The sequence below is a fragment of the Salvelinus fontinalis genome, chromosome 34, assembly GCF_029448725.1.
Source record: "Salvelinus fontinalis isolate EN_2023a chromosome 34, ASM2944872v1, whole genome shotgun sequence".
Lineage (NCBI taxonomy): Eukaryota > Metazoa > Chordata > Actinopteri > Salmoniformes > Salmonidae > Salvelinus > Salvelinus fontinalis.
Genome location: NC_074698.1, coordinates 37,293,467 through 37,319,970, shown reverse-complemented (window position 1 = coordinate 37,319,970; position 26,504 = coordinate 37,293,467). Strand labels below are relative to the sequence as shown.

Genomic DNA, 26,504 nt, shown 5'->3' with positions numbered 1-26,504 from the left:
CCTTACACTCAGCCTGCTCGCCTTAACCTACACAGCTATAGATTAATGTCTTCCTGAAGGCAGTGTGGGTTATGCAGTGGTCGCTGGAAGTGTCGGCTTTGGCAACCCAGGAGTAGGTATTAACATGGATAACTGGGATCCCAGAACTGGTCACAGTTTCCCCAAAAATAAAATGACAAGACCCGGGAAATTAGCCTACAACATTCCCCCCCCCAACGTCGCATTAATGCAATTCCTCAAAATACACAACATGCGCAGCAGCAGGTTAGCACAACATATAACAGCACATTATCCAAACAGGTTGTCGCTTGGAAACCGAGCCTATTTTCCTATCCATTCCCAATCCCACTGAAACCTAAACTCCTAACTCTTGTCTAGCATGAAAATTCCTAACTTCATTCTGTAATCCATAGGTTACATGATCAAATCTTGTCTCTGGCCTACGCATGTGAAAATACTGCTCGCACATCTCCTCCGCGATGTCTCGTACTTGCTGCCCATATAAGAGCGTCTGTAGAGAATCAACAAACGTAGATAGGGATATTTATAAAACAGAGTTGGTCCCCATTAAGATAACTTGATATTTAATCTATTTCCACTCTTCATCTCCCAGTTACTGATGAGCTGATCTGCTGTCTGTATAATCATCAACTCCATTTAGCCAAAAAGAGGAGATATTCTGTCATTCGTTGAAGGAGGTTATTTACATTTACATTTAAGTCATTTAGCAGACGCTCTTATCCAGAGCGACTTACAAATTGGTGCATTCACCTTATGACATCCAGTGGAACAGCCACTTTACAATAGTGCATCTAGATCTTTTAAGGGGGGGGGGGGGGGGGCAGAAGGATTGCTTTATCCTAGGTATTCCTTGAAGAGGTGGGGTTTCAGGTGTCTCCGGAAGGTGGTGATTGACTCCGCTGTCCTGGCGTTTTGAGGGAGTTTGTTCCACCATTGGGGTGCCAGAGCAGCGAACAGTTTTGACTGGGCTGAGCGGGAACTGTACTTCCTCAGTGGTAGGGAGGCGAGCAGGCCAGAGGTGGATGAACGCAGTGCCCTTGTTTGGGTGTAGGGCCTGATCAGAGCCTGAAGGTACTGAGGTGCCGTTCCCCTCACAGCTCCGTAGGCAAGCACCATGGTCTTGTAGGTTATCTAGCAAGCTTAGCAACGTTGGTAATTCTACTTGTTTGACTGCCGTTACAAAGTCTGTATGATTGGACAACGCTATTCTACGGGTGCGATGTGTGTCAAGATGTGCTGAAATGCGCTCAAATAATTGAGGGACATGATACCGGTCAGAATTTATGAACAACTTGTTCCGCAATTCACAACAATGTCATTGGCGATCAAAGATCGAGTAACTATCATTAATAAATATCAGTTTCATTTGCGCTGAAATCTTTACATAGTGGCGCAGCCAAGCCGACAAGGTGGCACAGCGTCCCTCTTTTTGGGGGAGAACCCTGGCATAGTGACCATATCTTGGTTTTAAACGCTTTAAAGTGGGCACTGGAATTATTCCTGGTATTGAAACTTGGCATATCTTCAGGAAAATATGAATCCTTACCCGAGAGTGTGTGTGTGTGTGTGAGAGAGACTAAAATAAACAGGCATCTATCACTATGTGATGCCTAATGACAGCTCTCATATACAGCCATTGTCCTATCTCAGTCATTTGTATAATTCACATCACATATGTGATTTGCGAGCCATTCTGCTCCACTGTTGGAGCTAGTAACATAAGCATTTAGCTGCACCTGCTAATCTGTGTACGCGACCAATAAACTTTGATCTGATACAGCTACATACCAGAGGAGGCTGGTGGGAGGAGCTATAGGAGGACGGGTTCATTGTAATGGTTGGAATGGAATGAGTCAAACACGTGGTTTCCATGTTTGATACCATTCCATTATTCCATTCCAGCCATTACAATGAGCCCATCCTCCAACAGCTCCTCCCACCAGCCTCCTCTGCTATATACAATCCCAAAAAGACATATCAGCTCTAACCTAAACATACTCCTAGACAATACAGCATAAACAACTGAATGAATGCCTCCCTTGCCTCTGTTCAGTGATTAGCTAATATCCATCTCCACTGTATTCATTCTCATAGCGTTTAGCCACTAAAGACACAACATGACAGCGACGGCAGCGCGTGGAATAAATAAATTCCCTCCGGAATACACTGCAATTTATGGCTCTGCTGCGACAAAGTGCTGGGTGTAATTAAGTCAATGTGAAACGGGAAATTCATCTTATGAAATGACAGCGTTGTGTCGCCGCAGATTTGGAATAACAATGTGATCTTATGGCGCTATGTAAATGTGGTGGCTGCAGCTCCGTCTGGAATGGATGCTGCGAGTATGTTCCCTCCTACTCCTCCTTAATCCATCCATCCCTCTCACCCTTCAAGGTCTACCGCAGACCTATCCATGCTAACAGAGTTACCGGGTATGTAGCCCTATGTTACACTATCCCCTCATCCTGCAGCGCCAGGGAGAAAATGCCTCCACATGGGTGATGGTCCAGTAGACAGGGAGGAGTGGTGTCTGATGGGGTGGGGGCATGCTACCTGCCATAGACAGGAGAGAGTCAGGCATGGCTGTGTTGTAACACTAGATGGTAGTGGTGGTAGAAACTAAGGAATGGCTGTTGTAACACCAGATGTTAGTGGTGCTAGAAACTAAGGCAGGGCTGTGTTGTAACACTAGATGGTAGTGGTGGTAGAAACTAAGGCAGGGCTGTGTTGTAACACTAGATGGTAGAAACTAAGGCAGGGCTGTGTTGTAACACTAGATGGTAGAAACTAAGGCAGGGCTGTGTTGTAACACTAGATGGTAGAAACTAAGGCAGGGCTGTGTTGTAACACCAGATGGTAGTGGTGGTAGAAACTAAGGCAGGGCTGTGTTGTAACACTAGATGGTAGTGGTGGTAGAAACTAAGGCAGGGCTGTGTTGTAACACTAGATGGTAGTGGTGGTAGAAACTAAGGCAGGGCTGTGTTGTAACACTAGATGGTAGTGGTGGTAGAAACTAAGGCAGGGCTGTGTTGTAACACTAGATGGTAGTGGTGGTAGAAACTAAGGCAGGGCTGTGTTGTAACACTAGATGGTAGTGGTGCTAGAAACTAAGGCATGGCTGTGTTGTAACACTAGATGTTAGTGGTGGTAGAAACTAAGGCAGGGCTGTGTTGTAACACTAGATGGTAGTGGTGCTAGAAACTAAGGCAGGGCTGTGTTGTAACACTAGATGGTAGTGGTGCTAGAAACTAAGGCAGGGCTGTGTTGTAACACTAGATGGTAGTGGTGCTAGAAACTAAGGCAGGGCTGTGTTGTAACACTAGATGGTAGAAACTAAGGCACGGCTGTGTTGTAACACTAGAATCAGGGGTGTCAAACTCATTCCACGGAGGGCCTTGTGTCTGCAGGTTTTTGGTCTTTCCTTTCAATAAAGCCCTAGACAACCAGGTGTGGGGAGTTCCTAACTAATTAGTGATGTTAATTCATCAATCAAGTATAAGGGAGGAGCGAAAACCCGCAGACACTCGGCCCCCCGTGGAATGAGTTTGACACCTGTGCACTAGATGGTAGAAACTAAGGCAGGGCTGTGTTGTAACACCAGATGGTAGTGGTGGTAGAAACTAAGGCAGGGCTGTGTTGTAACACTAGATGGTAGTGGTGCTAGAAACTAAGGCACGGCTGTGTTGTAACACCAGATGGTAGTGGTGCTAGAAACTAAGGCAGGGCTGTGTTGTAACACTAGATGGTAGTGGTGCTAGAAACTAAGGCACGGCTGTGTTGTAACACCAGATGGTAGTGGTGCTAGAAACTAAGGCAGGGCTGTGTTGTAACACTAGATGGTAGTGGTGCTAGAAACTAAGGCACGGCTGTGTTGTAACACTAGATGGTAGTGGTGGTAGAAACTAAGGCACGGCTGTGTTGTAACACTAGATGTTAGAGGTGGTAGAAACTAAGGCACGGCTGTGTTGTAACACTAGATGTTAGAAACTAAGGCAGGGCTGTGTTGTAACACTAGATGGTAGTGGTGCTAGAAACTAAGGCACGGCTGTGTTGTAACACTAGATGGTAGAAACTAAGGCAGGGCTGTGTTGTAACACTAGATGGTAGAAACTAAGGCAGGGCTGTGTTGTAACACTAGATGGTAGTGGTGCTAGAAACTAAGGCACGGCTGTGTTGTAACACTAGATGGTAGTGGTGGTAGAAACTAAGGCACGGCTGTGTTGTAACACTAGATGTTAGAGGTGCTAGAAACTAAGGCAGGGCTGTGTTGTAACACTAGATGGTAGTGGTGCTAGAAACTAAGGCAGGGCTGTGTTGTAACACTAGATGGTAGTGGTGCTAGAAACTAAGGCAGGGCTGTGTTGTAACACTAGATGGTAGTGGTGCTAGAAACTAAGGCAGGGCTGTGTTGTAACACTAGATGGTAGTGGTGCTAGAAACTAAGGCAGGGCTGTGTTGTAACACTAGATGGTAGTGGTGCTAGAAACTAAGGCAGGGCTGTGTTGTAACACTAGATGGTAGTGGTGCTAGAAACTAAGGCAGGGCTGTGTTGTAACACTAGATGGTAGTGGTGCTAGAAACTAAGGCAGGGCTGTGTTGTAACACTAGATGGTAGTGGTGCTAGAAACTAAGGCAGGGCTGTGTTGTAACACTAGATGGTAGAAACTAAGGCAGGGCTGTGTTGTAACACTAGATGGTAGAAACTAAGGCAGGGCTGTGTTGTAACACTAGATGTTAGAGGTGCTAGAAACTAAGGCAGGGCTGTGTTGTAACACTAGATGGTAGTGGTGCTAGAAATTAAGGCAGGGCTGTGTTGTAACACTAGATGGTAGTGGTGCTAGAAACTAAGGCAGGGCTGTGTTGTAACACTAGATGGTAGTGGTGCTAGAAACTAAGGCAGGGCTGTGTTGTAACACTAGATGGTAGAAACTAAGGCAGGGCTGTGTTGTAACACTAGATGGTAGAAACTAAGGCAGGGCTGTGTTGTAACACTAGATGGTAGAAACTAAGGCAGGGCTGTGTTGTAACACTAGATGGTAGAAACTAAGGCAGGGCTGTGTTGTAACACTAGATGGTAGAAACTAAGGCAGGGCTGTGTTGTAACACTAGATGGTAGAAACTAAGGCAGGGCTGTGTTGTAACACTAGATGGTAGAAACTAAGGCAGGGCTGTGTTGTAACACTAGATGGTAGAAACTAAGGCAGGGCTGTGTTGTAACACTAGATGGTAGAAACTAAGGCAGGGCTGTGTTGTAACACTAGATGGTAGAAACTAAGGCAGGGCTGTGTTGTAACACTAGATGGTAGAAACTAAGGCAGGGCTGTGTTGTAACACTAGATGGTAGAAACTAAGGCAGGGCTGTGTTGTAACACTAGATGGTAGAAACTAAGGCAGGGCTGTGTTGTAACACTAGATGGTAGTGGTGGTAGAAACTAAGGCAGGGCTGTGTTGTAACACTAGATGGTAGTGGTGGTAGAAACTAAGGCAGGGCTGTGTTGTAACACTAGATGTTAGTGGTGGTAGAAACTAAGGCAGGGCTGTGTTGTAACACTAGATGTTAGTGGTGGTAGAAACTAAGGCAGGGCTGTGTTGTAACACTAGATGTTAGTGGTGGTAGAAACTAAGGCAGGGCTGTGTTGTAACACTAGATGGTAGTGGTGCTAGAAACTAAGGCAGGGCTGTGTTGTAACACTAGATGGTAGTGGTGCTAGAAACTAAGGCAGGGCTGTGTTGTAACACTAGATGGTAGTGGTGCTAGAAACTAAGGCAGGGCTGTGTTGTAACACTAGATGGTAGTGGTGCTAGAAACTAAGGCAGGGCTGTGTTGTAACACTAGATGGTAGTGGTGCTAGAAACTAAGGCAGGGCTGTGTTGTAACACCAGATGGTAGAAACTAAGGCAGGGCTGTGTTGTAACACTAGATGGTAGTGGTGCTAGAAACTAAGGCAGGGCTGTGTTGTAACACCAGATGGTAGAAACTAAGGCAGGGCTGTGTTGTAACACTAGATGTTAGAGGTGCTAGAAACTAAGGCAGGGCTGTGTTGTAACACCAGATGGTAGTGGTAGAATACCTCTCACTCTATAGAGACAGAGAAATGGCTAAGAACCAGAACTGCATGGAGAGAGGCTGATGACCTGTAACTAGGCCACAGCCAGGAAGACACTGTAGAAAGGTAGGAGACAATCACCAAAGGCAATACGTGCTGCTTTCACACTAGGGACTGGCTGATGGAAACCATACATAAGGACACGTGTGTCTGTGTGTGTACTTGTCAACTGTTTTATGTGACAGTCTAGACCCCTTCAAACTAACCTCTGGACTTCAAAGCCAGTTCCACTGCGTTGTTTCCATTGTTTCCCTCTAATCAGGGACTGATTTAGACCCGGGACACCAGGTGTGTGCAATTCATTATCAGGTAGAACAGAAAACCAGCAGGCGACAGACCTCGTAGGGTGAGTTGAATATCCCTGGTTTATACAGATGCACTAATGTATTCATAAAAGTCTGTTGACCTATGCATTGATATAATTGTGTTTGTATGAGTGCCTATACTACATCCACAGGCCCAGTGGAGGTCGGTGAGGCAATAGGGAACTTATTTATATGAATGTACTGTATGCCTTAGCCGTGTGTGTACACGTGCCTTTTATGTTGATCTAGATGTGCACTGCATGTGTAAACTGTAGACAGGAAACTAGTGTGTTCTCACTCACTTTCTCACACTACTCAGTTTCTTTCATGTACTTTGTTCCTGCAGTCTCTTTCCTTCAGACCCTTTCATTCACTTCTGTCATTTCCTTCTCAGGAATATGTTTGTGACAAGCCAGGTGAATTTCCTTCTGCCCTTTTCACCCCAATCTCTCTATTCCTCCATCCACCCGCATATATATTCTCCTCCTCCCGCCATCAGACCCAGGTTGGGCCTCCCCATTCCAACCACAGTAGAAGGTTCAGTATTACGCTGGTGGGCTCTCCCAACCTGTTGTTACCCTATCCTGCACCTTCACACTAACCCTGCTCTCCTCAACAGTCAACACCACATTCTAATGTGTCACAGCCAGCTTTCAGGGGACTTTTCAGCCATACAAAATGGCTTGGTGGAAACATGCTAACCAAGAAAACTAACCCAGATTACTGCTAACTGGATGGAAACAGGCTAACAAAGCTAACTGGATGGAAACAGGCTAACAAAGCTAACTGGATGGAAACAGGCTAACAAAGCTAACTGGATGGAAACAGGCTAACAAAGCTAACTGGATGGAAACAGGCTAACAAAGCTAACTGGATGGAAACAGGCTAACAAAGCTAACTAACCCAGATTACTGCTCAGTATTGCAGCTCAGCAGCACAGACAGGCTCCAGTAGATACAGTCCTGCAGCCTACTATACCCTGTAGGGTTATTACACTAAGTGTGCCTTCCTCATCTTGACCTTTAAACCCCCCACTTCCCCAACCTCCTGTTAAGTGCTAGAAGGCCGTACAAGGACCATTAACAGATGCCCTAATGAGCTTTCCTAGCGACTATCCCTCAAAACATAAGCCCCTCCCGGCCCCATCTGGCCAGTCACGCCACATAACAGGTCCTCTCTCCAGTCCGTCTGTCTCGCTCATTAAGAGCTTTGGCACAGAGGGAAGTGAGAGGATGTGTTCTATCTACAGTGCTCTGGGTTCAATTCACTTCAATCCCCTGCCAGCTAAGCGCACACTGTGCATACTCTCACTTTCTGTTGCTCCAACTATCGTTCTCCCCCATCCCCCTCTCTTTTCAATCAGTTAGTCAGTCTAAGGTAATAGGAGGTAGGAGTGGTTGCAGAATGTTGAAAAAGATGAGAACACACCTTTGGTTTTCTGTTCAGTGACCTGGAAAGAAAGAGGAAGAACATATTAGCAACAGATTTATTTTAAAGAGTTCACGCAAAAAACAGAAGTACAAAGGACTACAGATGAAAATGAGCTGGCTGGATAAAACTGCCACATTTATTGAAATGTTGATGTGTAGGCCTATTGTCCCTGTCAAATACACATAATAAAGAAAGGAGTCCTAACTGAAGTATGTGTTTTATGTCAATCTTTAAAGCAACACAGACAATCAATAGGTCTCCGTTCTCGGAGTTAGCCTGCTAGCGTTAGCATGCTACTGGGTTGGCTGCCTGCACTTCAGCCTTGCTCTGACTGAAGCCAGCCCATTCCATTGGAACAGAATGTTCAGGGGAATGTTCTTATTAGCCTATTATAATGCTACATGTTTTATGTCCATCCCTCCACCGGCTGAGCTTAGGGGCTATTACCTGGTGGGTCATGTGGTTTAGTTAGCCAGAAAGTGAAATAAGAGGCAGACAACACACACAGGTACAGTGGCATATGCAGGAAGACACACACACACACGGGCCAGCTCCCCCCTTCAGCTCTGCTTTCCTCAGCCTCACAGGAGGCTGCATGTGATAAAGAGAAGCAGCATGACACGTTAGCCTGTTTAGCCAACGGAGTGGAAAGGGATCACTTACTGACACGGTTCAGAGCAGAGGGAGCGAGGGAGGGTGAAAGAGGAGAGGAAGAGAGCAGGGCACAGGGTAGAGGCTGATATCATCATCTTGCTTTGTGTAAAGCTACACCATTAAAAACAGGGGATAGTGCTTGTATGAGGTAGTACGATAAAAACAGGTTGGTGCTAGAGGTCAACCGATTATGATTTTTAATGCCGATACCGATTGGAGGACCCAAAAAAGTTGATGCCGATTTGACAATTACAACAATACTGAATGAACACTTATTTTAACTTAATAAATGTAGTCTCAAATAAATAATGAAACATGTTCAATTTGGTTTAGATAATGCAAAAACAAAGTGTTGGAAAAGAAAGTAAAAGTGCAATATGTGCCATGTAAAAAAGCTAACGTTTAAGTTCCTTGCTCAGAACATATGAAAGCTGGTGGTTCCTTTTAACATGAGTCTTAAATATTCCCAGGTAAGAAGTTTTTTGTTGTAGTTATTATAGGACTATTTCTCTCTATACCATTTGTATTTCATATACCTTTGACTATTGGATGTTCTAATAGGTACTTTAGTATTGCCAGCCTAATCTCGGGAGTTGATAGGCTTGAAGTCATAAACAGCGCAATGCTTGAAGCACAGCGAAGAGCTGCTGGCAAATGCAGGAAAGTGCTGTTTGAATGAATGCTTACGAGCCTGCTGCTGCCTACCATCGCTCAGTCAGACTGCTCTATCAAATCATATACTTAATTATAAAAACACAGAAATACGAGCCTTAGGTCATTAATATGGTCAAAACCGGAAACTATAATTTCGAAAAACAAAACGTTTATTCTTTCAGTGAAATACGGAACCGTTCTGTATTTTATCTAACGGGTGGCATCCCTAAGTCTAAATATTGCTGTTACATTGCACAACCTTCAATGTTATGTCATAATTATGTACAATTCTGGCAAATTAATTGCGGTCTTTGTTAGGAAGAAATTATCTTCACACAGTTCGCAACGAGCCAGGCGGCCCAAACTGCTGCATATCCCCTGACTCTGCTTGCACTGAACTGAAGAGAAGTGACACAATTTCCCTAGTTAAAAGAAATTCATGTTAGCAGGCAATATTAACTAAATATGCAAGTTTAAAAATATATACTTGTATTGATTTTAAGAAAGGCATTAATGTTAATGGTTAGGTACACATTGGTGCAATGACTTTTTTCGCGAATGTGCTTGCTAAATCACCCGTTTGGCGAAGTAGGCTTATGACTCAATGTTAAATTAACAGGCACCTCATCGATTATATGCAACGCAGGACAAGCTAGATAAACTAGTAATATCATCAACCATGTGTAGTTAACTAGTGATTATGTTAAGATAGTTTTTTTATAAGATACGTTTAATGCTAGCTAGCACCTTACCGTGGCTCTTTGCTACACTCGCATAAAAGGTAGTCAGCCTGCCACGCAGTCTCCTCGTGGAGTGCAATGTAAATCGGCCATAATCGGTGTCCAAAAATGGCGATTACTGATTGTTATGAAAACCTGAAATCGGCCCTAATTAATCGGCCATTCCGATTAATCAGTCGACCTCTAGTTGGTGCTTGTATGAGGTAGTAGGATAAAAACAGGGGTTGGTGCTTGTATGAGGTAGTAGGATAAAAACAGGGGTTGGTGCTTGTATGAGGTAGTAGGATAAAAACAGGGGTTGGTGCTTGTTAGAGGTAGTACGATAGAAGTTTGTCCAAACAACAAGAACCATATGACATCACACCTTTTTCTGAGCAGCTTCCTTCTTTTTCTTTTCTTCTTGCTTTCTCTTTTTCTTTTCTTCCATCAAATGGTTCTGGTCTTGTGTTCCCTGCTTCTTCTCTCGGCTGGAACAGAGGATCAAAAGACAGACATGTTTTACAACGCGGTTGCTGACGAGGAGAGGACTCTGTCTGCACGTGAACACCTGGAATCTCCCCGTCCCATGAATTCCATTCTGAAGCAGAGTTATAACTTCTCACTGCAGCTCTTTACTGAGGGAATGTACAGACAATAGAAACACCATTAACAGATTGAACTGCGTGTGTGTGTGTGTGTGTGTGTGTGTGGCTTGGGTTGTATTGGCTCAGGCTGGCTTGTGTGGATGACTTGTGTGGTCTGGAACCTATTAGGAGGCATTGTGGTGCTGGTGGAGGCCAGAGCTGTGGTCCTCTTAGTGTTACTGAAACCCTTGATATGAGGCCCCATTCTTCAATCAGCAGACATCCAGCCAGTACCTACCGCCACCTCCAAGACAACCCAGACTCAGTAGGCTGAGTAAGGCTGCGTCTCAAAAGATACCCTGTTATTCACAATACAGTGCACTGCTTTTGACCGGCTGCCTGACATCTCTATGACCAGTATTGAATGGCCCAGGTAAAGTGAGGCACAGCCACACTCAGTAAAAAACTGCTACTCCCCAGATCCCTCAGAGTACTGCATCTTACCTGGTAGGTACCCAGCTCTCAGAGACAAAGGCCTGCCAAGCCTCCACTCCACAAACATGCTCCAAAGCCATAAAAAAAAAAAAAAATGACATTTCCACATCCTTTCACGAGCAGCAAGTTGTTCCAGAGGAGAGTCGGGTATACAGCGTCCCAAATGGCACCCTATTCCCTACATTGTCCACTACTTTTGACCAGTGCACTATTAGGGAATAGGGTGCCATTTGGGATGCATCCCAATCCTATATTTAGCCTTAATAAGCCTAGGCCTTTTCTCTTTTCACTTAAAAAGCTCCGGCATTTAAGGACAGAGATGGGAGAATTAGAACTGCATGGAAAAATACATCAATTGGAATCCGGTTTCCTTGAACCGGAGATGAGAAATTGCATCTAAAAATGTGCTGCAATGCCGTGCCATCGCCTGGCAACAAGAGCTCCCGAGGCCTGATGAGTGTGCAGCCAGGTGGAGAGGTGGTGGTGGATGTTGGCCCTTAAGCACTGATCCCGAGTCAGTTAGGTTTTAAGACCATTGCACAGTGCACTGCATATTAGTCACCGGTCTTCGGGGCATCAGGGTTGACAGTCTCTAGAAAGACCACATTTGATTAGTTTAATTTTAAATTTAAACTAGGCAAGTCAGTTAAGAACAAATTCTTATTTACAATGACGGCCTACAATGACGGGTTTGGCATCCAGGCCAAACCCGGATGCCGCTTGGACAATTGTGCGACGCCCTATGGGACTCTCAATCACGGCTGGTTGTGATACAGCCTGGAATCGAACCAGGGTCTGTAGTGACGCGTCTCGAACTGAGATGCAGTGCCTTAGCCCACCGCCCCACTTGGGAGCCCAAATCAGGTGTGCTTTTGTTGGAATTCAACATGTCTGGAGGAAAAGGTTTGAGAAACATGACTAGCCTATAAAAACACAACTCCCATAACCAACACAGTCTGCTCCCCTTCTTCCATTAGGATACAATATAAACAGAAGGCAAAGAAGCAGGCTGAAGCACAATAAGGCAAGTCTACCACAGACTTCAATACAACAGGAGGATCAGTTGCTCACGCAGACAATTAACAACCTAGCTAAAACAACTGACCTGATAATAGTAATGTGTGTAGGCTGGCGAATGTCTCAAAGAAATCACACACAAAACACGCCGTATCTCACATATCCACGTAGCTATGCACTGATTGGCCAGCCGACGGGCTAATCAGCCAATCTCGGGGGATAATCTTGGCTTTGGTCCTCTTAACACTTCACCGGGAGTTACCTCACACTATGGGCCACAGACTAGCTTGGAACAGAGCCGAGTGCTCCATGTAGCTCCATGTGTTAAGTGAAAAACTGTTGACTACCCATAAGCCGCTGCAGCGTCTTCATGTTGGCCTATTTGGTTACAAAGAGCAGCAGTAGGAAAGAACAGAGCTATTAATAGGCAACTCATATCGTCTGGCTGTTTTTAGGGTTGAAGACCTGAGATTATGTGGATGGAAATTTGCCTCAGAACTCCGATGTGCTTCCATACCACGGCTAACCCATTAGATCCATAAATATTTATTTTTGTGGGGCCCACCGCGCAGCTATGAAGCCTAGCTACAGCTGCTGGCTAAATATAGCCACGGTCTCCATTCAATATTGATGCACTGTGCTAGTGTCACATAGTATCAGAGGAATGGAGTGATGGCCCAGTTGATGTAAACTGCTGTCTGTCTAGCACAGGCTGAGCCGGAAAACATAGACCTAGGCTACACATACTGGAAACTGTCCAGAATCATTTCTGTTCGGGATCAGTTGGTCCTTGTGTAAGACGACTCTGGTAAAAGGACCGTAAAACAAGGACTTTAGTTTTTTTTAAACAAATATTACGATTGCAATTTGACGTGGAACAAAGATCAAATCACTTGGATGACCTGTCGGAATCATAGAAAGAGAATGACTTATTTTAAGAAGTTAAGTTGAAAGCAGCATCGTTCTTGTTTGGAACAATCGGTTGACTGCATTTGACCCAACAGAACAGCATGCAAACATATAGTCCTAACAGCGAGGAGGAGGAACGGTGCTGCTTGCGTGACGGGGCAGCGCGTGGTGTGTGGGGGAAGCTGCTGCAAGAGGAAAAATAACTAGAAAAACGTCCGTTACACTGGGCTGAGATGCCTTTCAAAATATCATGTGACATGGATCTTACCAATATTGCGATTTCGATGTGAATCCGATTAATTGTGCAGCCCTAGTGTGTGTGTGTGTGTGTGGTCTAGAGAGATGGATCCCCAAGAAATGCCTAAATAAGTTACCTAAATGAGAGAGACATTGAACAAATTAGTTGTTTTGACTGTCAGAGGGTTGAATGACTGACATGGACATTGAGGCAGTGCCAGCCAGCAGTCCGTTTGGAGCAGGAAGACAGTGATTGATAAGCTAAACGTACAGCCTTGAGCTGGATGCTGCTGGTGAGGTAAACCCCTTACAACAATGGTGCTGGAGGATAGAACCACTAACACACAACAAGAGGATAAGAGAGGTGATGTCTATTAAACCAGACTGCTTCTGGGAACAAATGCAGACAAAAGGCAATCAGAGAGAGGGTAGAGGAAGGACCGTACAATAAGGAGGGTAATGGTATGATGGGGTGGTGCAGGTTGCTGTTGATATCCAGACACTCTGGTGTATGTGAGAACACATACAAGGAAGGGGGAGGTGGAGGGTGTGTGTGCGGCGCGCAATGAGACCGAGGGGCTGTGTGTGCGCGGTGGGGGGAAGGGGGCTTGCGAGACGATAGTCACTGGGCACAGAGCCAGGAATGCCAGCGCAGCAAGACAAATAAGAGAGAGGCTGCTGAGCCCCCGGGAGAAGGATTGCTCGCTAGCAGCCGCAATGGCGGAATCAGACTGCAGCCCCTCTGCTCGGCACGATCGTACATTAGGAAGACAGACCGCACTTCCCAAAACGCTCTGGAAAACGAGATCTGATGTGCCACATTGGAGCCCTTTCGGGTATCCCAAACACTGCTTAAAATTCTCCAGCCATCTACATAAAACAAAGACAGTTACATTTTAAAAATCTGGAACCAGGCCTGGTATTCTCAGCGGAATTTGAAAAAGGCTTTTGATAAAGTACGACTGTAATTTATACATAAATGCCTGGAATATTTCAATTTTGGAGAATCTCTTATACAATTATATTATATTTTATTTGGAATGGCAAGCCAGACAAAATTATAATTAATATTAATTTGGAGGCCATAAACGATTCAATAAAAAATGATCTCACTAAAGGCTTCAATCATACAACTACACTTAAATTCAAACAGGTTCTCTAGCAGCTCAGTAAGAATGGCTCACCCCATGTTCAAGAATGGCCTTTTCCCAGATTACAACCGCTCTCTTCCTGTTATTTGAAAATGAAATGATCTCCAAAATTACACCTTTTTTAAAAACAAGCCATAGAATGTTGGTTGCAATTTCAGTTTAATCCACCAGAAAAGACAGAACAAATATTCCAACAAATATCATGGTTAAACTCAAATATACTAATTGATCAAAAAAAGATATAATTTGAAAATAAATTATAAAATTATAAATTATAGGACTGGTTGACTTGTCACACATGCAGCTAACAAAAATGTCTGCTCAATCTAAAATTAAAACCAACTAATTGCAGCATTACCGCAAAAATGGAAGAAGCAGTTGGAAGGGGAGAAAGTAAGGAACTTGTCTGTCAGCTCTGCATTAAAGACCAAAATTGGCTTTAAAAAATTGTGATAAAAAGTATACCAGTTTCATTTCAGGACAAAAAAAGTGATAGCTGTGCCATATAGATTGCAAGATAGTTGAGAAGAGATTTTCTATGTACCGATTCCATGGTACATGGTTTTTGAACTGATACGCAAAACGGCACCAGATTCAAAACTTAGTTCTTCAATTTAAATTGTACAAAATACTTACAACCAATTAAATGTTATATTAATGGGTGATACAACCATCCCAGCACTGCAGATTTTGCTGCGAAGAGAGAAAATCATTAGATCACTTGTTTTGGTACTGTCAAATATGTAGCTTGTTTTTGGTCGCAAGTTCAGGAATGGCTGAAGAATTTACCTGGAGCAAACTCTGCAGATAGCACTGCTGGGTAATTTGAAAAGTCATAGTCAATTCACCAATAGTATAATAATACTCTGAACAAAAATGTTTCTTTAATTTACAATCTGTAGAAACTATGAGAATAGAAAGGTTCAGAACTTTTGTGAAACATTACATCTGAAAAATATATGGCAAATAGAATTTTTATTTTATTTTTTTTACCGTTATTTTACCAGGTAAGTTGACTGAGAACACGTTCTCATTTGCAGCAACGACCTGGGGAATAGTTACAGGGGAGAGGAGGGGGATGAATGAGCCAATTGTAAACTGGATGGTGTTCAGAGATAGATGGCAGGGGTTGATGGTAGCTGAAGGGTGGAACTTAAAATGTGGCTGTTCTCAGACGATCCCACAGGTGAAGAAGCCGGGTGTGGAGGTCCTGGGCGGTTACACGTGGTCTGCGGTTGTGAGGCCGGTTGGACATACTGACAAATTCTCTAAAACGACTTGAGGCAACAACTCTGGTGGACATTCTTGCAGTCAGCATGCCAATTGCACACTCCCTAAACTTGAGACATCTGTGGCATTGTTGTGTGACAAAATTGCACTTTTTAGAGGGGCCTTATTGTAGAGAGCACAAGGTGCACCTATGTAATGATCATGCTGTTTAATCAGTTTCTTGATATGCCACGTCAAGTGGATGGATTATCATGGCAAAAGAGAAATGCTCACTAACGGGGATGTAAACAAATTTGTCCACAAAATTGGAGAGAAATACGCTTTTTGTGCGTATGGAACATTTCCGGGATCTTTAATTTTAGCTCATGAAACAAACACGTATGTGTGTGAGATATATACCTCTATCTATACACACACACACAGTACCAGTCAAAAGCCTGGACACACCTACTCATTCAAGGGTTTTCGTTATTTGTACTATTTTCTACATTGTAGAATAATAGTGAAGACATAAACACTATGAAATAACACATATGGAATCATGTAGTAACCAAAAAAAGTGTTAAACCAATTAAAATATATTTTATATTTGAGATTCTTCAAAGTAGCCACTCTTTGCCTTGATAACAGCATTGAGTAGGTGTGTCCAAACGTTTGAGTGGTACTGTATAAGGAAAGAGAAAAAAACAACAACTGGGCAATAGTTGATGATATTCCTCTAACATAGTGAAGAGGATCTCCCTCTTCCAACAACTGGGCAATAGTTGATGATATTCCTCTAACATAGAGAAGAGGATCTCCCTCTTCCAACAACTGGGCAATAGTTATTCCTCTAACATAGTGAAGAGGATCTCCCTCTTCCAACAACTGGGCAATAGTTATTCCTCTAACATAGTGAAGAGGGTCTCCCTCTTCCAACAACTGGGCAATAGTTATTCCTCTAACATAGTGAAGAGGATCTCCCTCTTCCAACAACTGGGCAATAGTTATTCCTCTAACATAGGGAAGAGGATCTCCCTCTTCCAACAACTGGGCAATAGTTATTCCTCTAACATAGTGAAGAGGATCTCCCTCTTCCAACAACTGGGCAATAGTTGATGATATTCCTCTAACATAGTGAAGAGGATCTCCCTCTTCCAACAACTGGGCAATAGTTGATGATATTCCTCTAACATAGTGAAGAGGGTCTCCCTCTTCCAACAACTGGGCAATAGTTATTCCTCTAACATAGGGAAGAGGGTCTCCCTCTTCCAACAACTGGGCAATAGTTATTCCTTTAACATAATGAAGAGGGTCTCCCTCTTCCAACAACTGGGCAATAGTTATTCCTCTAACATAGGGAAGAGGGTCTCCCTCTTCCAACAACTGGGCAATAGTTATTCCTCTAACATAGGGAAGAGGATCTCCCTCTTCCAACAACTGGGCAATAGTTATTCCTCTAACATAATGAAGAGGATCTCCCTCTTCCAACAACTGGGCAATAGTTATTCCTCTAACATAGGGAAGAGGATCTCCCTCTTCCAACAACTGGGCAATAGTTGATGATATTCCTCTAACATAGTGAAGAGGATCTCCCTCTTCCAACAACTGGGCAATAGTTGATGATATTCCTCTAACATAGTGAAGAGGATCTCCCTCTTCCAACAACTGGGCAATAGTTATTCCTCTAACATAGTGAAGAGGATCTCCCTCTTCCAACAACTGGGCAATAGTTATTCCTCTAACATAGTGAAGAGGGTCTCCCTCTTCCAACAACTGGGCAATAGTTATTCCTCTAACATAGTGAAGAGGATCTCCCTCTTCCAACAACTGGGCAATAGTTGATGATATTCCTCTAACATAGGGAAGAGGGTCTCCCTCTTCCAACAACTGGGCAATAGTTATTCCTCTAACATAATGAAGAGGATCTCCCTCTTCCAACAACTGGGCAATAGTTATTCCTCTAACATAGTGAAGAGGATCTCCCTCTTCCAACAACTGGGCAATAGTTGATGATATTCCTCTAACATAGTGAAGAGGATCTCCCTCTTCCAACAACTGGGCAATAGTTGATGATATTCCTCTAACATAGGGAAGAGGGTCTCCCTCTTCCAACAACTGGGCAATAGTTGATGATATTCCTCTAACATAGGGAAGAGGGTCTCCCTCTTCCAACAACTGGGCAATAGTTATTCCTTTAACATAATGAAGAGGGTCTCCCTCTTCCAACAACTGGGCAATAGTTATTCCTCTAACATAGGGAAGAGGGTCTCCCTCTTCCAACAACTGGGCAATAGTTATTCCTTTAACATAATGAAGAGGGTCTCCCTCTTCCAACAACTGGGCAATAGTTATTCCTCTAACATAGGGAAGAGGGTCTCCCTCTTCCAACAACTGGGCAATAGTTATTCCTCTAACATAATGAAGAGGGTCTCCCTCTTCCAACAACTGGGCAATAGTTGATGATATTCCTCTAACATAGTGAAGAGGATCTCCCTCTTCCAACAACTGGGCAATAGTTGATGATATTCCTCTAAAATAATGAAGAGGATCTCCCTCTTCAAAGAACTAGAAACTATTCTCTATGAAGTCCTGCTAATGCTCTGGCCAGGGCTGATCCACAAGGACAGGAGGTTTTTCAGATGCTACACTCCTCCTGGCACTCTTAGCAGGCCACCAGAAAAAAAAAAATCTATGGATCGGCTCCAGCAGTTGAAGTTCCCAATGACTTTCATCCTCTCCGTCAGTAACCGGAGCAGCCGTTTCACGAGCCCGGTCAAACAACTTATTGCTCCAATAGATCACAGAACGTCCCCAACAAAATAACTTATTAGACTCCAATCACGTAGCACTTGCTCTGTTTCCACATTCATCTTCATAAAAAGCCATTATCCAGCAGGTCTGAAAAGGGAAAGGGCTGTATGTGAAGGGAAACTCACGTAGCAAGAAGACTAAATTAAGACCGATCAACGAAATAAATGCTGTCTTTGTGCAGGGCTGGGGAGTCAGGAACAACTTTTACTGAAGCAGGTGAAGAAGAACTCCAGAACTTTGTGTAAATCCAATAAAACAACTTGCTGAATGTCCAACTGATGAGCTAACTTCCATTAGCCTAGTCTGCATTTCTTAGTGTAATTAAAAAAATATATATATATATTATACAAAATATTTTTACATACAAGGCTAAAGGATATAAGGTCTATTGAAGTACTGACACTGGGCTTGAGTGGCCGTTAGATAGAGAGTGGAATCAGTGGATGACGCACAAATTGGTCACCTCAAGTGGGCCTCTCTTCAGAAGTCTACGAAACCAGAAAGCCAAACCTTCAGTCAGACCTCAGGGGACAAACCCTACTGTTCACTTCAAGGGCCTTTCAATAATCTCCCTTTTGCCTCATTTAGGTCTACTTGGAGAATGACAAGTGTTCTGCCCCAGAGCTCGGCCCCTCTGGGAGTGAACATGCGTTAGCAGAGAGAAAAGCCCCAGCGCCAGCTCCATGGCTCCTTAAACCTGGCCTAACATTTACCAACATGGTGCCATTGAATGACTGCTGCCCGTAATAGGGAAAAAGTCAATAACATTATAAGGGGAATGAGTTGTTTATAAGGAAACAGAAGGATTGTGCTTCAGAAGTCTAGTCTACATCTTATCAAAAGAGATGGCGTCCATTCCGTTTCAAGTCTGGTAGCCTAGTTAGGAGGATGGACGTCCATATCCATTCATGAATTCACTAGAATATCTTGGAGAATCTCTCAAAGTGGGGTTTGCAGACTGTGATATTTCCATTGCCAGCTTGCACAACTCTTTGAATTTGCAGTTATAAAATCACTAGGATATCTCCCACTGAGATCGATGTTTAATCTAGAACAGAGAGATTCTAATAGTGGGTAGTGGGGAGAATATCTTCAAGTGTGGTTCCTTCTCAAACTGATATTTCCCTTGCAAGTCTGCACAACTTTACGAATTTGCAATTCAGTGTGTGAGCTGAATGCAAACGACAATCTATTGCAAGGCTATCTGTCAAATCAAACAGACTGGCTGTTGAGTGCTTAGTTACACTAGCATATGAAACCCACAACAAAGAATGAAAAGGTCCACTCTTTAGATCATCAACAAAAAGATGTTTAATAGAGTTGAGCTAATGATTAGTTAGCGACAGAACCTGCTGGGTGTTGGCGGTATTCAGAATCAGATTAAATTATTCATGTGAAGAGGCTGTGGATCAAGGCTTTTCCTCACTTAGGCGTACACTATACTTCATATTCAGCCTAGTACATCCACTTGTTTGACACTCAATTATAAAGAATGAATTTGCCATTCTGGCTGCAAACTGCTGAGTTGGGACTAGGAGAGTGATACGCTTTAGTTATGCTGATCTGTGCTTCGATGGCTTTGTACTTATTCAGACCTGATTAATAAGAAGTTTGGATTCTTCTGACAGTTCTTAAGTTGTTGATATTCGTGTGTTCTTCTTCTAGGCCTTGCCTGGCAAATCTCTGAGGGGCAGATCAGGGAATAATTTGGGACTATCAACAACGCTAACTTGTAAGAAATAGAGCCAATTACCTCAGAGATCCTGTCCTGGTTAGCCAATAGTGTGGCATGCAAAGTCAAAACATGTCAAACTGTTTCTTAGAGATGGATTTACATCAGAGCATTTCACAAAGAGCAAGGTTAGTCATTTCAAAGGCAAACAACTACCCTGTAAGCCAAACTGCCAGAGCTGCCACAGAAACCTAACCTAGCTATCAAGCCACTGTGTGTATGGTGAGCTGAGGAGAGTAACTGAGTGCAGGCCTAAGACCTGATCTGTATAGTAATCAGAGCATTAAGAGTGTGGGGTGGTCGATGTCAAGTAACTGTGAAGACAGTGTAATGACAGATGTCACAGGGATAAGGGGATACAGGAAGGGAAAAATGTGTTTCAATTAAAAGAGATTATGACATCTTGACAGTTCAAAGGATTCCAACTGTAGAAGAACAGCTCATTGTGCCATGGAGTCCCTCTGGCTGAAATAATGGTACGGGACATCTTCCTATAAACACATCTAGGGACGGGTGTTGACTAGCATAAGCTAAACTGCTGCAACTTCTGATGGGTCTATCCATTTTCTCAAATAACCCTGTGCTTGTATGTCTCAATTGAAATAAACAGGCCAAATAAACAAAGCCTTGTGAACAATAAAGCAACCTTCCTCTGGAGCTCATCCAACATGGCCCATCTTTCAGCCAGGCAAGCCGCTTCCTCTCTGGGAGACAGACAGACTCATGCCAGGGCAGCCCAGCACTGCCATTATGACTGCATGCCCAGAGCAGGAGGCAGTTACCACCAACAATAAATGTGTATTCATGTCAGAGGAAGCAAGAGGAGGAAAACGCTTGCTAGTCCCTACCTTTTAAGAATCAGCAACCAACAGAAACCTGGCAGGCTGAAGCAGAGAACCAAGCTTGGAAGTGTGGACCCAGCTTCAGCCATGTCGGTTTGGTTAGACTAGAGAGATTTGATTGGCTGTATTCCGACCACACAAGGGCCAAAGGTTATGTCTAGATGGGATGCAGCTTGTCAAATTTGATGCCATAAGTTGTTTTCCTAACCTGCAACGAAAAGTCAATTTGGACAAAAACTCTATCCCTTCTAGACAAGACCAGGGACAAAGCAGTTAACCAGAAGTGCCATGAGAATGGGAAAGGATCCAAGATGGACTTCCAAACCACTCTAATCTCAAATGTGTATAACCTCACAGATAGAGCCCGCAATTGCTTGGCTAATTTGTTTAACCACCCCCATTACTGTACCGGTCATTGGATAGTAGTCCTGCTTGTGACCCCAACCAGCTAATTTTGTATCTGTATTTGACTACATTGTCTATTTTATCACCACAGCAGTACCGAATGCCTACCTGCTTACTCTAGAATAGATCTATGTGCTTAGCATTTCAAACACATGACATTCTGCATGCGCATGTGGGATGTTGTTGAAGCCCATTATGAATTTCATTGGTCAATGCAAATGTCACGGTCAAAGTTGCATCTTTCTAGCTATACTGATAATTTTCCTCCCAGTGTGCATTATATGTTTGCATTTCAGTTTTGTTTCATTTTATGAATACATTTTCAAAATGGTTATTACAATTAATTTAATTAAAAACAAGACCTTATCAGTCAAATTTAGAAAATTACCAACAATGTTGCAATGCTCAAACATGAAGGCATTAGGCACTGTTTTGATAAATTGATGCTGTTTATCAATCGGAAGCTGCAGCCGCATATAAGTTGCTTGGATGCGAATCCCCGCCCCTCTTTAAATATTTCTCTAAATAAATCATGTTAAAAGATTAGAAAATACAATACGTCTTACCTTATTTCTTACTGTGGGTTTTAGTGAATTTGAATTCAATTTGAGGCGTAATTTGCATGACAATATTCGATGTTCTGTCCTTGATACCCGTATCACAGACCAAGAATTCGGTCGCAGCAAGAAGATACAGAAGCAAAGCAATACAGTTAACGTTAGCTCTCTGTAGTCCTAACCAGTTGGCAAAGTTTTAGGTTCAAAAAGTGTTTTCTAGTCTCGAATTTAATTGCAAACAACCAAAGCAAATGTTGATTATCTCGGAAACAACGTGAAATAGAGCAAGTGTCAGAGAGAGGAAGAAATGACAGCAAAGTGCGATATTTAAGCAAACAAGCTAGCTAATGTCCAGCAAGATAAAGTATATCGGTACAACTTGTGTAACGTTTCAGCTAAATATAAAAATGAACACCATATGCAATTTCAGTAACCTACCTTGTCTTTGATGAGCTGACATTTTTAAAAGTGCAAAAAAATGTTTTACAGCACGCGACTGTGAAATGCTCGAAAATAGAGGAATCCAAGAGAGCAAATTCTTGCAAAATCCAATATTTGGAGAGGGTGTATTTCCAAGATATCCATTAAAACATCGTCGATGATAATTCCTACCGTTCAGTGGGCTTTCGTTAGTGGTGCCTCTGCAGCCATTTTGTTCAAACTAGCGATAGCAGCAGCTCGCAACGCTACAATCCGAGGTACAGGACGTGCCTCTGTCCCTAGCGACTGCCCACGTGACCTCCAATAACAAACTGGTCCCACTCAAAAAGCCTCTCCATGCTCCGCCTCGACGTTTCCATGACAACTACAGTGGCCAACCTCTCTCTACCTCCTTGTTTCCTTGCCTTCCTTCCTCTCCCTTTCCGACTTGCTTAATAAGAAAGCAATGCAATGCAATAGCTATACACTGTTTGAGCTCACAGTTCTGTAGCTTTTGAAGATTTAGAATGTTTAGTTCCTAATGTGTTATGTGAGCAAGTGCAATGTTTATGCTTCGCTGGATATGTACTTTTCACCTACAGAGGGCACAATTTCAACATCTTATGTTGATCATACACCAGCACTTACAAACATGTTAGTGTCTCTGTGCCAGCCCAGCATTCCATTCCTATTTGCATAACACACACATACACACCAGCAGTACTCCACACCATGCCTTATTTTTTATATTATTTTGGGTTGTTGTTGCAAACAAAGAATGAAATAGATTTTTAAGTGGACTCCACAGGGTTCTCTAGCAGCTTAAGGTGATGATTCCAACTGGGCCAATTCAAATCTACAGAATGAGACTCAGCATGGAAGATTGGAGGCTACAATGGGCTTCTATGCTATCTACTATCTGGTCGGGTAGGAAAACACAATTACCTCCACAAGTCAATATTTTTGTCATGCTGGAATGATAACGATACTTTTCTCTCCCACTTCCAGTTCATCTCTGTCATCCTTCTCTCGCTCTCTCAAGAGACAAACAAATATGATCAGAGTGCCGGACAAATATTTCACTGTGCAACGAGCCAAATCTGGATCTCACTAAGGACCCATATCTCTCTCTCATTAGCTCTGATCTACCATTCACACCCAGGCTAAGCAAACCCCATCTGATACTGTTGCTTAGAGGCTTAGATGAATGTGTGTCTATCAGAAGACATCATATACATGACCATAAAACTATGACTCTGATAATAAAATGGGATGACAGCCCCCCATGAGTACACACAATGAAATAACCATCTGGACTCACGTCACCCACATGGATTATGGCAGAGATATGCGTTACGGCGACAGTAGCAAAGCACAATGACTCAGCCTACATCATGATGAAGTACATGGTGAGGCGTGGAGGAAGAGAGGGAGGGGGAGAGAGAGACACTAATCATGGCTTATGGAAAATACTCCTGGGGGTGTCATAGCTTCTACAGACGTTCATAATTCAATGTCCCCTGTTAGCTACCAGGCTGTCTGTGTGTCTGTGTGTGTGTGTGTGTGTGTGTGTGTGTCCAGTAGGATCCTATAAAGGGTTAAGTGTCATCTTAGGCAGACTCAGGGGGCCAGACAGGGGTTGTTGAACTTGATGTCACCAGAGTGGACGTTAGTATCGATCGCGGTCACAGGGAGTCAACGTACGCCGTGGAGCTGGTTAGAGATTCAATTATGACCCCTGCCGACCCTGCGACATCTGTCTGCCAGAGATAAAAGGTCAGGCTGTTAACGTGTAACAACTTGGCCCCGTGGCAAACACAGGAGGTAAATTAAAGGAGGAATTGTCACTGGGGAGAGGAGGGGTGGAGGAGAGAAGAGTCTCAGATAGGAGAACTGCTTTATAGATTCAGTTAAGGGTATTATCTGTTTAATATACAGATACAGACAAACACAGACAGCGATAAACACAGGGACAGCCATAAACACAGAGACACAGAGACAGCCATGAACACAGAAACACAGAGACAGCCATAAACACAGAGACACAGAGACAGCCATAAACACAGAGACAGCCATGAACACAGAAACACAGAGACAGCCATAAACACAGAGACACAGAGACAGCCATGAACACAGAAACACAGAGACAGCCATAAACACAGAGACACAGAGACAGCCATGAACACAGAAACACAGAGACAGCCATAAACACAGAGACAACCATAAACACAGGGACAACCATAAACACAGAGACACAGAGACAGCCATGAACACAGAGACACAGAGACAGCCATAAACACAGAGACAACCATAAACACAGGGACAACCATAAACACAGAGACAACCATAAACACAGAGACAGCAATAAACACAGAAACACAGAGACAGCCATTAACACAGGGGCAGACGGATACACACAGATGCACGCACGCTGGAATGCACAGACTCACAAAAACGTTTTTAAAAAGTAAATAAAATACAAATATTTTTTATTGTCACATACACCAGATAGGTGCAGTGAAATGTGTTGTTTTACAGGGTAAGCCATAGTAGTATGGTACATTGACCTTGATAATTAGATCATTTCGCTAAGGTTACCTGAACGTTGTTACAAATGATATTTTCCATATATTTAAGGTAGAGTCATCATCTCTGTCTCCCCCTCCCTCCCTCTCCCCATCAACTGGGAGACACTGCAGCCAGGTTTAGACAAGACAAGATAGAATGACCAGTAACACTCTCACTGTATCGTTTCTCAGGAGATGACCTCTGCGCTCCAGACATGTTGACATTTTTTAAATAATTGTTTTAAAAGTCCGTGTCCAGATTTCAGTTTCCATTTAACCCATCTAAACAGTACACAGAATTATACATTTATGGATTTTATTAAGGTATTGTTTTCTCTTTATTCCATTAATAAGGAGAAAACAATACCTTAAAAAATCTATAAATGTATAACAGGAGTGGAGAAATATAATTTATTTATTTCGGGATCTTGAGAGAATGCAATGTTCAGTTAGATCTGTAGAGGTGCTGTCTTCATCATAAAAGCTGATAGTAGGCTATTTCAACCACATAAAATAAGCATCGAAGCCAAACTGAAACCTTATCAGAAAAACATTGGGTCGTTTCACAGCTTTCTTTTTTCTTACAACCGATCTAACTGATGTCATCAAAAAGAAAGGAGGACCAACGCACTCTTCATATAATTCATTAAAATGCCATTATTTGTATGGCACGTTCAATAGAAACAAAGTGTAATAACTCTGAAGCGTTTCGGCTGCATGGCCTTTGTCAGCGAGGCCATGCAGCCACCCTCTACACGGAAAATCTTTCCGTTTCTTTGTGATATTGCATTTTCTCCCTAGTCCCTAAAGGTCTGCTCCGCCACAGAGACAACTTTACCGACGTCAACTAGATTGAAGCATTCATTCTATCGATCTATTACATTATTCTGTTGAGCAAGTGTTTATTTATTATTCTGGGGCAACATATAATGACAAGAGAGAAGCGACATGTAGGCCTATCTAATTATAGACAAATAGCCTACCCCAAAAATCCTGCACCCCCTGTCAAAAAATTATTCTGCGGTCTTTGACTGTAGCCTACAGCTATTTTCTATATTCTTCGGGTTAAGGTTAGGTGGGGGAATGAGATTTTCACCTTATCACTTATAGTTGGGCGGTTGTGGATGGATTATTTGCAATTGCGGGCGGGTAGCGTGAAGAAACAGCTGACCTGAAGACCACTAACAAACACGCACGCACACACACACGCTCTGTTTATCTACACTTGTGATGAGCATGTCCTTCTGAGGGGCTGGAAGTGAAGAGCAGCGCAGCCATCAAAGCCTCTTCATACTGTTATCCTTCAAAACCTGCTGGCGCCTCAGCAGCCCCACGCACCTGACATGTATACTCACCGTTGTTTCGGAGGAGGTGCGCCAGCAGCGCTAATAATTATGCACCACCCACTTCTAAAACCAAAGTTTCGCCACTGTGTGTGTGTGTGTGTGTGTGTGTGTGTGTGTGTGTGTTTGAGCCACTACGCCTAGGGTAGGCAACTAGATTCACCAGCAGGCCAATTTTTGTTGGCATGGGGGGCCAGAACATAATTATAATATTTTGTACACTGAAAATTGACCACAACTAAGGCCCAAAAATAGATTGCTGTTTTCAAATACTATCATTACATACCTTGATAACATTGTCTATTTTATTTGTGGTAATACTTGGGGAACG

The 26,504-nt window shown here is 43.2% G+C and overlaps 1 protein-coding gene across 4 annotated transcripts in view; it reads right to left on the bottom strand.

Annotated features, from left to right (window-relative positions):
- Positions 1-22,582, bottom strand: part of tnrc6c1 (trinucleotide repeat containing adaptor 6C1) — a 78,949-nt gene extending 56,367 nt beyond the window's left edge. For 3 of the 4 annotated variants that reach the window (XM_055898621.1, XM_055898623.1, XM_055898624.1), the window contains exons 1-3: positions 22,282-22,582; positions 10,277-10,379; positions 7,862-7,883 (exon numbers count right to left, since the gene is read on the bottom strand). In XM_055898621.1, coding sequence (XP_055754596.1) covers positions 7,862-7,883; positions 10,277-10,339 — 85 coding nt within the window. In that variant the 5' untranslated portion in view covers positions 10,340-10,379; positions 22,282-22,582. The remainder of the gene's footprint in view (positions 1-7,861; positions 7,884-10,276; positions 10,380-22,281) is intronic. The other variant, XM_055898622.1, reaches the window with a different exon arrangement.
- Positions 22,583-26,504: the final 3,922 nt, after the last annotated feature.